This window comes from Dromiciops gliroides, chromosome 1 (assembly GCF_019393635.1).
Source record: "Dromiciops gliroides isolate mDroGli1 chromosome 1, mDroGli1.pri, whole genome shotgun sequence".
NCBI lineage: Eukaryota > Metazoa > Chordata > Mammalia > Microbiotheria > Microbiotheriidae > Dromiciops > Dromiciops gliroides.
In genome coordinates this window covers 569,976,381-569,990,607 of record NC_057861.1, presented here as the reverse complement: position 1 = coordinate 569,990,607, position 14,227 = coordinate 569,976,381, and the positions used below count along the sequence as shown (strand labels likewise).

Sequence of the window (14,227 nt, the reverse complement as noted above, 5' to 3'; positions counted from 1 at the left end):
TTTAGTGCCAACAGAGACCCCTGTAATCTCCCCCAGGCCAACTGCTCAGCCCTCTTACCAAACTGTGAGCTTAGTTCCAGAAGACAATGGCACTACAGCTGAAGGAGAGGGGTTTAGCAATACCAGATATCAAATTAAACAAAGAGGTAATCATCAAAGGTATTTTGTGGTTGATAAATGGAAGAGAATACAGAATATACCTCAACATACAGAAGCAAATTAGCACGGTAACTTAGTATTTGATAAGCCCCAAAATTCCAGCTTTTGGTTAAAGAAGTCAGTATATGACAAAACCTTCTGGAAAAACTGGCAAGTAGTCTGACAGAAACTAGGTATAGACCAAGATCAGACGACATATAACAAAATAAGCTAAAAATGGATTAGTCATTTAGACATAAAGGGTAACATCCTAAGCAAATTAGTGGGGCATGGAAGAAATTGCCTCTCAGATCTACAAATAGGGGAAGTGATCTTGACCAAATAAGACATAGAGAGCTTCATGGGAGGTAAAATGGATGATTTTGATTATATAAAATTAAAATGTTTTTGCTAAAATGAAACTAATGCAACCAAAGAGGGAAAACATTAAATTTGGGGGAGTGTTTTTTATAAGAAGTTTTTTCTGTAAAAGTCTCATTTCTTAAATATTTAAAGAACTGAGCTGAACTTGTAAAAAGAGGAACCATTTTCTAGTTCCTAAATAAATGGTTAATAGATATGAACAGACAGTTTTCAGAGGAAGAAATCAAAGCTATCAATAGTCATATGAAAAATGCTCTAAATAATGAATTATTAGAGAAGTAAAAATTAAATTAAAACAATGCTAAGGTGTGACCTCACACTCATCATATCAGCTAAGATGACAGAAGAAGAAAATGACAACTCCTGGATGGAATGTGGGAAAACAGGTGCATTTAATGCACACTGTTGGTAGAACTGCAAAGTAGTCCAACCTCATACTTTTTAAAGGTACTACCCCTTTAAGGTATAAGCTGTTTGCTAAAAGGGGCAGAAAACTCATGTTGTGTAAAGAATTGCCTTACCCTTTTATTTTATTACTGATCTTGCCCTGCCACACTCCAGCTTTGGATTACTCCCACCATCCACTCCTACTCACATGTTGCTGAATGAAACTGGAGGAAAATCACAAAACAGTGTTGATTGGGTGCATTACAAATTTATGCCACATAACCTCAACTGAGTCCTCATTGCAGCAACACAATACATCCCTAATTAACTCACTATCTCACTCACCACAGCAACTTTCCTAAATCTGTTCACTCCTACTCAAGCCTCCCACAGCTCTTCCTACCTTGACTCAGCTAAGATGCTTATCTCATTTCAATGAAAAAAAAAAATAGGCTTCTCTCTGAGAACTCATTCTTCTCACCTCTTCATTACACATCATACATCATTCAGATACCTTTTACAACTCTCTTCAACCTTGTCTAACGTGAAAAAATGTTACTTCTTGACAGGGCAAAACATTCTATAAGAAATCCTAATCCATGCTATCTTTTCCAATAGATTGTCCCCACTGACTTTAACCCTAATAACCCTAACTTTCAGTATTTCCCTGTTTATAAGTTGTTTCCCTACTGTCTACAAGCACTCCCATGTCTCTTCTATCCTCCAAATCCCTGTCCATCTTCAAGTGCTATTATTTTTATATGGCTCCTCCCTTTCATGGTTAAAGTTCTTGAGAGAAGTAAAAATTAAGGTGCCTCCACTTTCTTTCGTTTTTTTTTTCATTTTCTTAACCCTCAGTCTGGCTCATTGTTTGGCTAAAATATTACCAAGTTATCAATGAACTCTTAATCACTGAATCTAATAGCCTTTTCTCAATTCTCATTCTTTTTAATTTTTCTGTAGTCTTTGACATCATTGATCATCCTCTTCTCCTTGATATTCCCTTCTAAGTTCTTTTCTAGCTCACAAATATTTATCTTGTTTTTTTTTAAATAGGAATTTAAATTTGTGTTTTAAAGTTGTATGCCAAATTCATTCATCTGTTCATTCCTTTCTTGACAAGAATTTAGAGATATAAAATTTCCCTGAAAGAGAACTTAATACATCCCCAAACTTTTGGCACATCTGATGAAATTATCTGTTGCTTCTTTGACTTATTCTTGGACCCACCACTTTAGGGTTAAGCTATTTAGTCTCTAATTCTTAATCCTTTATTCAAAGACTCTTTACTAGATAAATTTACCAGATTGTAGTCAGTAAAATATGTTTAATATTTCTACTTGTCTATATTTGTTTTTGAGATTTTAATGTCCCAATACATGATCTATTTTTGTAAAGGTGCCACACCTAGCTAGAGAATGTATATTCATTTATACTCCAATTTAGTAATCACTATAATGAACTTAGTTATCATAATTAGCATTTCTAAAATTCTATTTTGATCCTTAATGTCTTACTTGGTTATCTTACTGTTTAATTTTCCTAGGTTTCCCCATTTTTAATTTTGCTATCTATTTCTCTCTGTAAATCAATCAACTTTTCTTTAAGCATTTTAACTCTACAGTCTAGTTTCTGAATTCATTATTCAACTGAAATTTCTTTCTCCAAAATTACTAATGATCTCTTAATTACCAAATATAATGGCCTCCTCCTCCAATTCTTATGCTTTATGATGTCTCTGTAGCCTCTGACAGTGTTGATCACCCCTATCTCCTTGATATTCTTCATTCCAGGTTTTTGTGACATTCCTCTATCATAGTTCTCTGCCTCCCTATCTGACCATTCCTTCTCTGTCTTCTTTTCTGGATCTTCATCCAGGGCATTCATGAAAATTCTGGGGATCCCAAGAGGCTCTCTCTGCTCTAAGCCTGCTTCTTTTCTCCTTCTATATTATTTCACTTGGTGATCTCATCAGTTCCATGTATTCAATTATCATCTCTATGCTGATGATTCTTAAATTTTCTTATCCAGGACTAATATTTCTGATGATGATAGTGCAATAAATTATATTTAATAACTGCCCACTGAATAAAGGATTAAAATTAAATAGAGATAAAATAATTCAATTCTAAATAATTGAGAAGTCAAAGAATTAATTATTGAAACAATAATTTCATAAAAATTATAACAATTAGATAGCATGCCAAAATTTTGCAAAAATGTATCTCTAAACACTTTCATCATAGAACATGGTCAACAAATTGAGACCACAACTTTTAAAAGTCTAGGGAAAAAAAAATTAACAACCAAAATAACAAGTCTGAAAAGCAAAGACATGATTAGAAAATTTGAAAATTTAAAAACTATTGAATTATTAGTATAGATAAGCAAGTGTACAACAATTTATAGCTATAGAGGGTTATCTGTGGCACTGAGAGGTTAAGTGCTTTGCTGAAAATCACAGAGCCAGCACCAAGTATGTATTAGAAGTGCAATTAAGATCTAGTTCTTTCTGGACTTCTCACATGGTAGTGGTAAAGAAAGTGATATAATATATATATATATAAAACATTGCCTCTTCTCCTTAAATATAAATGGTTGAAATAAATCATTTCCTTTTCCTCTTGAGTCCAAAGGTCTCCTTTAGTGAAGCAATTGTGCTTGAGGATGTAGGTTTGAAGAAAGCTACCAGTATTGTATGAGGGTTATCATTAGCATTAAGCTTTAACCAAGAGAACTAATTAAACAAATAAAGGCCAAATCCCAAGAGGGAATACACAGAAAGGGATGCATTAACAAAATATTAGAGTTAATAAGGATATTTGAGATAATCTAGTTCAATTATCTCATTTTAAAGATGATGAAACTGAGTCCCAGAGACTGCAACTTTTCCAAGATTACACAGATTGTTAGTGGCAAAAACTGGGACTGGATTATAAAATATAATTCTTTTTCTACCATATCATGCTGTGTGCTAAGGTTCAAAATTATGTGTACTGCATAAGCTGCCTTGATGGATGCCAATAGATAAAAAGAATATAAAATGCCTTTTCACAGAACCAGAGAATGTTTCCTTAAAGGGTCTAGCTTAATGCTATAACAGAGAAATATGTACTTTGGGATGAACATAGATCTATTTTATTATAGAGCATGCAAGTCATGTTACTTAAGACAACATTTATATGAGAAACACTAAAATGTGTGTAAGAAGTTATCTTATTGTGGTTACTAAACCTAACTTGGTCATTGAACTAATGACAAAATCTATAAGAAATAATCCTGGTATGGATGCTTTGTCATGTCATTATATTTTAGCTTCAGAATATTTTTTCTCTCTAAAATGGCTTTTTGTAGCAGTTGTTTCCTTTGTAATTTCCAGAAATATCAATGAAGTGATTTTGGTTATCTAAGCAATCCACCCCAGACATTCATTGCCATCAATGTTGCCTTGACTTCTCTATAGCATTGTAAAGGGAAGCTAGGTGGTGCAGTAGATAGAGCACTGGCTCTGAAGTTGGGAGGACCTGAGTTCAAATCTTACTTCACATAGATCCTAGCTGTGTGACCCTGGGCAATTTACTTATCCCCAATGGCCTTAAACATCTGGGGCCATTTCCAGTCATCCTGATAAATGTCTTCCCATTGGACCCAAACGATTATGGAGGAGAGAGTGAGGCTGGTGAGTTTTTTTATAGCTCTCCCTCATTTAAATTTACTGCAAGTCATGATATCACCCCAATATCATAGTCCTCTTCAAGAATAAAGGAAAATCAACAACAACAATAAAATAATAACATCACATGTCATTTCACAGTTTCCCAAAAGTTTCCTAACAAGATTTTTGTTGGCCAAAAACTAACCATAACCCTTTTCTTTTCAGAACACACTCTTGTCATTCCAAGAAATTACAATCAACCTAAACATTTTTTTGGCAAAAATGTAGGGACTGCAAGCAGTATTTATTGAATTTATGGTCTGAAGGTCTAAATTCTATTACAGCAAAGTTCACAGAAAATTATTTGTAGAGAAAAAATACTTACTGAAAATTATGATTTGGGCTGTGTGTTGGACCTAAAAAGATAATGCAAACAAAAATTATTGCCTATCTTTGACTAATAATATAAAAATTCAGAATCAATGACACAAGCCTAGAAATCGTGGCATTTTTTAAAATAGAAAATTTGTCTCTAGTTTAGGGCCCTGGATTCTTTGCTTATAATTACTTACTAGCTATGCTGAAATACATACTTAAAAAAAAAAAAGCAGGTAAGGTAACTCCTTTTACTAATAGAGGTAGCTGCTTTCTTTTTAGCTTATGGTCTTAGAGAGTTTCCTAGAACATTGGGAGGTTAAGTAGCCATCCTTGGTTCACATGGCTAGTATATATCAAATGTAAAACCTGAACTGGCTTGGAGGCCATCTACCTATTATACTATACTGGTACTACTCTGGATGAAACTTGTATGACCTTGATTTTTGAAAAAAGTGTTATATAAATACACACTTTTCAAATGATAAAGGATTAATTGTTGCATAGACTCTCTTACTAAGTCCTAAAAAAATAAACTAAGATTGACCAATGAAATGGCATAAATATTGCCTGTGACACTGAACTTAAATAATATAGTGTTTAATTCCCTCTTAGCACTTAATTCACTTGACCGTTCATGAGAAATAAATAGTAAGGTTGTAGCATTCTCATTTTCATTCTCTCTCTCTCTCTCTCTCTCTCTCTCTCTCTCTCTCTCTCTCTCTCTCTCTCTCTCTCTGTGTCTGTGTGTCTCTCACTTCCTGTTCCTCTCAAATACATACAAACCAAATTTGACTTTGCATGACTAAGTATTCTGAGGCTAATAATACTGGCCATATTACAAATGTAATCAATAATAATGATAATAGCAGGAGAAAATCACTGGAAAAGAAAACTTGGTTTGATCAACTAAGTCAGTGTCAGTATATCCTCACCCAAGAGCTCACTGTATGGAATGTGATCAGCACTTAAAAGAAGACTAGAAGTAATGAAACATTACCTTTCATTACATATGGCCCAAAACAAGGTACAACAGTTATCTTTCCTAAACTATATTGTTAGAGACCACTACTTTCTTTCATCATGAAATGAAACAGGAACTTTTGAGATATCAAGGAATTACTTTATTGACTTGCTTTTATGTTGAGTTGTGTGTGTGTACTTTTAAATACCAAATTAATATCTCAATTATATACAGTAAATACTCAGAGAGGAAAGAAGTTTAAAACAGAATATTTTCAGTGTAGTGACTCACCAAGCCTCACAAAAAGGACTCCAGTTGCTGTTATTGTCTTCATTCCATTGGTAGCCACACACTGGTAGTACCCAGTGTCTGTGGTATCCAGATCTTGAATTCTTAAACGAGAACCATAGTCTGTTTTCCTGATGATGATTCTACGTGGTTCTTGAACCACAGGTGCATCATTCTTTAGCCATCTGATATTTGGAGATGGATTACCTGCCACTTTGCAGTAGAGAATTGCTGTCTGGCCCTGGACTATGGTGATATTGTTTACTGGTTCCAAAAAATTCAAAAAGTACCCTATAAAGTATAAGGGTTAAAAAAAAAAAAAGCAAACTTTAATGAAGCTGTAATAAAAAGCAAGTCTGATGAAGCACTCTGAAGGACGATTTCAATTTTCTCTTACTTTTCTCAGTTATGTATACAAATGTTATTTCTAATATTGATCAGGTATATGATATTTTGTTTTCTCCCCTAAATTCCACATTAAAGCAGTTCTAACATTTTTTTTTTTTAAGTTTTGAGTTCTTTCTCTTCCCCCTTGTCTCCCGGAGATAGTAGGTTATACATGTGTAACCATGTAAAACATTTCCAAATTAGTCATTTTGTACAAGATTTGAATTTTTTAAAGAAAGAATGAAAAATAAAGTGAAAAAAACCCCAAGCATGTTTCAGGTACTATTCAGACAATTCTCAGGAGGGAGATAGTTTGCTTCATCATTAGTCCTTTAGGATTGTATTGGATCATTATATTGTTGATAATGGCTAAGTCACTCACATTTTGTCATCATACATTAATGCTGTTACTGTATACAACATTTTCCTGGTTCTGCTCACTTTGCATCAGTTCATGTAAATATTTCCAGGTTTTTATGAAACCATTCTGCTTGTCATTTGTTATAACACAATAATATTCCAACATATTCATATATGATGGCTTGTTCAGCCATTCTCCAATTGATGGGCATCTCTTCAATTTCTAATTCTTAGCCACCATAAAAAAGATGTTATAAATAGTTTTGTACAAATACATCCTGTTCCCTTTTCTGTTTTGGGCATATTAAGTTTAAGATGTCTTTCAGACATCCAGTTTGAAATGTCCAATAGACAATTGGTGATGAAAGAATATGGTAATTGGTGAAGTTCAATGGAGAAACTGGGGCTGAGATATAGAAATCTTCAAGTTGTATACTTGTTGTATAGAGATGATTATATAAGATTATATATATATAAATAAATACATATATGTAAACTTATGTATATGCTATATAAGATGATATAGAGATGATATACAACTTGTTTAGAAATTATAATAAAATCCATGGGAGATGATAAAGTCATCAAGAGCGTATGAAGCAAGAAGCAGCTAGGTGGCACAGTGTATAAAGCACCAGCCCTAGATTCAGGAGGACCTGAGTTCAAATCTGGCATCAGACACTTGATATTTACTAGCTGTGTGACCCTGGGCAAGTCACTTAACCCTCATTTCCCCACAAAAAAAAATAAAAGTGTATGAAGCAAAAAGTTGAGAGTCTAGGACAAACCCTACAGTTAGGTTTGATGTGGTTAATAAAAAAGCAAAAGAGACAAGAAAGGGTAAGTTACAGAGGTAGGAGAAACAGAATAATGTAATTTTTAAGAAAGAATATGTAGAATTAGGTGGTCAACTGTTTTAGATGAAGCAGGTGGTAGGATCTAGTGAAGATTTTTTTTTAAAGATGTGAAGATTTGGACATATTTTTAAGGCATTTTGGAAGAAACTACTTAGATAAGGAGAGACTGAAGATTAGGGAGGGGATTAACTGTGGCTGCTTTCCGCTGGAGAATATTGGAATGGATAGGATTGAGGGTACATGTTAGGGTTGGTAAGAAGAAGGGCCATCTCACTGATTGAAACTGGGGGAAAGAAGTAGAGTGTGTATGTGTGTGGGGGGGGACAATGTCAAGGATGATCTCACTGCCTCAAGTCTCTACTCCAAGACATCTTAAATACTATTCTCAAAGTAATTTTCCATAAATTTCCATAACAACTGACCATATGATTTACTTACAATAAAATCCAATAACTCCTTAGGATAAATTCTAGAATACTGGAATAAATTATAGACCTATCTTTATTTTTCAAAGCCCTATACAACTTAAGTCTAGCCAATATTTTCAGCCTCATTAGACATTTGTTCAATGAATTTATTGCCTAACTCACATAACTCCTGCCTTCATACTTAAGGACTTCAATATACATATTTTGCTTCCACAATGGTCATATACCCTTGATTTTGTGGGTTTTATCCATGTGTTCTACTTCCATGTTCATGAATTATAAAATTCCTTTATCTAATCACAATCTGTTATCATTTTATCTTTCCCCATGCCTTACTAAACCTGTTCTTCATCCTCACCACAACCTATAATCCCTCCATCTCTCAGTTTTTTCCAGGATATAATCTCTGCACTGGGTATACTTTCTTCCACTCCCTATCTTGACTTCTTGGCAAATAATTTCAACTCTGTACTATCTTCTATACTCAAATTCCCTTATCCCTTTCCCTATCATCAATCATATTTTGACAAACCCCCAACCTTGTGTTACTCCCATCCTCTGCCTCCTTCCTCTCTACTTATTGCTTAACATAGCTAGAGGAAATCACAAAATTATGCAGATTGGGTACAATACAAATGTATATTACATAATCTCAGTTGGGCTCTCACAGTGGCTAGGCTATCCTTTATACCTCCTTAATGAATTTGGTATTCCACTTATCATAACAGCTGTTCCAAGCATTCTGATTTCTCCTCAAATCTCTCCTCTAGCAACTGGGGACCTTGCCTTATTACTTCACTGAAAAATGGAGGACATTTACTAAAAACTTCATCTTCTCTCTTTTTCACCTTTAGCTACCATCCTAAATCTCTTTTCCTTTCAGCTACATTCCTTGAGATCTCCTCCACTTTTTCCAAATCCTCTGCAATTCATTTTCCTACCTCATCATTGAAGTGAAACTGCTTTCTTCAAATTTACCAATAACTTCTTTTTTTAAATTATTTTTTCACATACATTTAAAAACAATATATAACATTTAAAAAAAGTGAGTTCCAAATTGTTGCCTTCCCTTCCTCTCTTCCTCCCTCATTGAGAAGACAGGAAATTTTATTTAGGTCATATATGTGGCATCATATAAAACATTTCCACATTTGTCATGTTGTGAAAGAAAACAGAAAGCAGAAAAAAATCACGTAAAAGATAAAGTAAAAAATACTATCCTTTGATCTGTATTCAGACTTCATAAGTTTTATCTCTGGAGGTATATAGCATTTTTCATCATAAGTCCTAAGTTATTCACAGTTGATCATCATACAATATTGCAGTTACTGTGTACAATGTTCTCCTGGTTTTGCTCACTTCACTTTGAATCAGTTAATGTAAGTCTTCCCAGGTTTTTCTGAAAGCACCTTGCTCATAATTTTTTTTAAGTAATTAAATCTATTGGAGTTGATGAGATCACCAAGTGAAGTAGTATAGAGGGAGAAGAGAAGAGAAGAGAGCCCAGGACAGAACCCTGAGGGACACCTCCTACTAGAGATCATAAACTGGAGGAAAAGCCAGAAAAGCCATAGTCATATAGGTAGGAGAACCAAGTGAGAATGGAATCCTGAAAACCTAAAGAGTATCAAGGAGGAGAAAGTGATCAACAATGTCAAAGGTTTCAAGGAGAATAAGAATTGAGAAAAAATCCATTGGATTTGGCAATTAAGAAATCACTGACACCTTAGGAGAGAACAGTTTGGTGAAATAATAAATTTGGAAGCTCCATTGTAAGGGGTTAAGAAGAGAGTGAAAGGAGAGAAAGTAGAGACACCTATTTTTAGGTGGCCATTTTTAAGATCAGCTACAATGGGTAGAAGAGATATAGGACAATAGTGGGGATAGAAGAATGAAGTGAGACTCAATTTATTTACTTGCTTATTTATCTACTTATTTATTTATTCATTCATTCATTTTAGGATGAAGGAGACAAGGGTATGTTTCTAGGAAGTAGAAAATGAGCCAGTAGACAGGGAGAAATTGCAAATAAGTGATAGAGTGAGGATTATGGGGGGTAATATTGAAGGAGATAGGACAGAATGGGATAGCTTGAAGAGGTAGTAGGATCAACCTTGTTGAGGAGTAAAGTCATGTATCTTTTGAGACAGGTATAAAGGAGGATATGGTAGCAGAAAGCAAGTGAATGATAGCAAATGAGAAAGAAGGTAAAAGAAGGAGCTCATGACAAATCACCACGTTTTTTTTTTTTCTATAAAATGTAAGGCAATGTTTTTAGCTGAGGGAGAGAGAGATATGGGAAGACATGACAGGTTTGAGGACAAAAAGAAGAGGTTCTGTGGAGAGTGGGATGGTGACTTGATATGGCAGGTATAAAAGGACTGCGTAGTAACAATGAAGGCCCAGTCGAGATTGTGTAATATAGATTTGTAGTGAACCCAGCAGAATGGTTGCATATTTTTTCCCATCTTCATTTAGGAGCATGTATGGAGGAGTGAAGGTGGTGAATGGTGAGAGTGATCCAAGGAAGAGGCTTGACAGAGGATAATCACCAAAAGATGAGAGGAGTAGGAATTCAAAGGAGGACGGCAATGTAGAGTTGAACTGATTCACCTAGTTCACCAAGATGAAGAAAAGAGGAGAGAGATTGTCTAGTATAGTATTGGGTTTTTTTTTTTTTTTAGTGAGGCAATTGGGGTTAAGTGACTTGCCCAGGGTCACACAGCTAGTAAGTGTTAAGTGTCTGAGGCCGGATTTGAACTCAGGTACTCCTGACTCCAGGGCCGATGCTCTGTCCACTGTGCCACCTAGCTGCCCCCTCTAGTATAGTATTGATGGAGATTTTCTAGTATAGGGTTGATGGCCTAGGAGAGAATTGAAAGGGATTGAAAGAATTGAAAGGTCAAGGAATTGGAGATCATAATGTAGATAAAGAGTAGGGTTTTGTAAGTGAAGGCAGAGGGAAAAGTGAAAAACCAATAGATTATGGCAGGATAAGAGGATTTAAGAATTCTTGAATGTGGAGGGTAATGGTAAGATCAACAATATGATCAAGGAAGTGAGTAGGTTGAGAAACTGAATTATTAGGGTGCTTGGGAGAGAATCAATATGTGTGTATGTTGATATCCCCTAATATGAAGACAGAAATTAGGAGGAGGGTAAAACTATGAGCCAGATAATGAAATTGAGGAAGGAAGGTGAGTGACCTGGGTGTCTGAAGACAGCAGCTACCAGGATTTTCATTAGATTATAGATATAAATAGTACAAACTTTGATGGAGGAGAGGTTACTAATTGATAGAAGTAGAGGGAGCCCCTGGAAGTGGCAATGTGGAACAAGGAGTATTACAACTACCTTACCTCAACCAGTGAGCACAGAAGAATGAATTGAAGGTGCAGTCAGTACTGTAAAGTGTGACCAGGAAGGTTCTGTCATGAGAAAGAAGTCAGGCTTCAGTAATAGCTAGTAAGGGGAAGAAGTTCTCTGAGAAAGGAAAATATCTAGGATGAAAGGAGATCTGTTGTCTATGTAATAAGCATTTTACTTGTCAGAGTGGAAGAGCTGGGTGAATTTAGGATGAAATTTTGGATTGGAAGGGTTGAGAGGGATGGGAATAAGGAATTAAGTAGTGGGAGGTAGGGAATGGGGTTTGGAAGATGACCTAAAGGGATTCAGTATCACTGGGATATGAAAGATATAAGCAGGTGTGAGAAAGTTCATCATTCAATGGAGGGCATTATTCCTCTTCCCAAAGGAAGTTGAGAAGATTAAGGCTAAAAACAAGTGCAGTACAAGATGGGAGACATAGTTAGATGGAAGGTCCTGCTTCTCTATTCATTTTCTTTCTTAAGCATGGAGATTAAGCAGGAAAATGGTAGAGCAGGAGATGAAGTCAAACCACAACAGGAGAAACCAGTCCTATTCCCTACCAATGTTAATCTTTCTCTTCCCTCAAAAGACATGTGCAGATAGAGATGGAAGGGCTGAGGTCAGAGGGAAGGTTGCTCTTCAGCACTGGATGTTTCCCAAATCCCAGGTAGGATATTAGGCAATCAACAGGATATGGAAATTGCCTCATGCTGGCACAGATAGATGTCATTGATTTGGGGAAGATGGAAGACACTTATTCCTGTCCTTTGCTGCCTTCACTCAAAGAACATGCTATGCTCAGCAAGAGCACAAGATATGTATTCTAAGAAACATTTGGCTTCTCTTTCTCATCTTTTCACCATGACTCAGCTAATTTTCAAGTTAGAACTTCTTTCAGTGCCAAGGGTCTTTTCTTTTCTTTTCTCCAATCTTAATAGTATTTTTTTTTCCAGTTCTATGTAAAGATAGTCTTCAACATCTGTCTTTATAAGATTTGGAGTTCCAATTTTTTCTACCTCCTCTCCTTCCCTCCCTTCTCCCCAAAACAGAAAGCAATCTTACACAGGTTATATATGCATGATCACATTAAACATATTTCTGCATTAGTCAGTTGTGAAAGAATCAGAACAAAATGGGAAAACCTCAAAAAAGAAAAACACATAAAAAAAGTAGAAATATTATGGTTCAATCTGCATTCAGATTCCAAAGTTCTTTTTCTCTGGATGTGGAGAGCATTTTCTATCATAAGTCCTTGGGAATTGTCTTGGATCATTATATCACTGAGAAGAGCCAAGTCTATCATAGTTACTATGATCATCACACAATGTTGCTATTACTGTGTACAATGTTCTCCTGGTTCTGCTCACTTCATTCAGCATCAGTCCACTTAAATCTTTCCAGGTTTTTCTGAAATCTGCCTGCTCATTGTTTCTTATAGCACAATAGTATTCCATTACATTCATATACCACAATTTGTTTAGCCATTCCCCAAATGATGGGCATCCTCTCAATTTCCAATTCCTTGCCACCACAAAAAGAGCAGCTATAAATATTTTCATACATGTGAGCCCTTTTCCCTTTTTTATGATCTCTTTGTGAAAAAGACCTAATAATGGTATTGCTGGGTCAAAGGAGTGATTTATAACTTACTTTGCCCTGTTACACTACATCTGGAGTACTAGCTTCAATTTTAGAACCCATATTTTATAAAAGACATAAACAAATTGGTGTTTGGAGGGGAGTGACCAAGATGGTAAGAATAGGTAAGTGGCACAGAGGATGGGGTACTAGAGTACTGGAGACAGGAAGATGTGAGTTCAAATCTAAACTTAGACACTTACTAGCTGTGTGATCTGGGGCAAGTCACTAGGGTTGTTGTGAAGATCAAGTGAGATAAAAATTGATAAAGTGTTTAGCACAGTGCCTGGCACATTTGCTATTATTATTATTATGATAACATGCTTTATTTGGATCAGAAGAATGAACCTGTGACATTCAGCATGGAGAAAAGAAGTCTTAGTGTAGGACATCATTATCTATTGTCAGAGAATTTGAGAGAATATTATATAGAAGAAAGACTCCCTGGCCCCTAATGATACATTTGTGTAAAAACTTCCCAATAATTTATGCAAAGAAGCTAACTGAATTGCCCAAGGATATATAGTGTCTAAATCTCTTAGCAGAGCCAGGATCTGAAGGCATGAATGCCACAGCTTCCTCACAATGGAGATCTTCAAACAGATATTGGACAGTTACTTGTCAGGAAGGTTGTAGAAAAGTGTCTTGAGTAGGTGCATATTGGTCAGAACTAGATGGTGCCTGAGATTTTTTTCTAGTTTTTTCTAGATACTATGTGGAAATTAATTTTGACCCAGGGTCCCCCCTTTGCTTTGACAAGAAACACGTAGTGTTTCCTTGATGAAGCAACAAAAGAAAATACCATAACCTATGCTAGGACACAATGTCAATAACAACACAGGAAAAGAAAATTTTGTCCAGAGGGGCAATCCCTCATGGACTTGCACTTTGACAATGTCCACCGGGACCTGGCCACATGAAACCGCTTAGTGGGTAAGAACTACACCATCAAGATAGCAGACTTTGGGATGAGCAGAAACCTATACAGTGGAGACTA

The 14,227-nt window shown here is 35.5% G+C and overlaps 1 protein-coding gene across 1 annotated transcript in view; it reads right to left on the bottom strand.

Moving 5' to 3' along the window:
- The window catches only part of ROR2 (receptor tyrosine kinase like orphan receptor 2), a 301,924-nt gene that overhangs the window by 40,617 nt on the left and 247,080 nt on the right, over window positions 1-14,227 (bottom strand). Inside the window, exons 3-4 of the mRNA XM_043978627.1 lie at window positions 6,195-6,482; window positions 4,950-4,980 (exon numbers count right to left, since the gene is read on the bottom strand). Coding sequence (XP_043834562.1) covers window positions 4,950-4,980; window positions 6,195-6,482 — 319 coding nt within the window. The remainder of the gene's footprint in view (window positions 1-4,949; window positions 4,981-6,194; window positions 6,483-14,227) is intronic.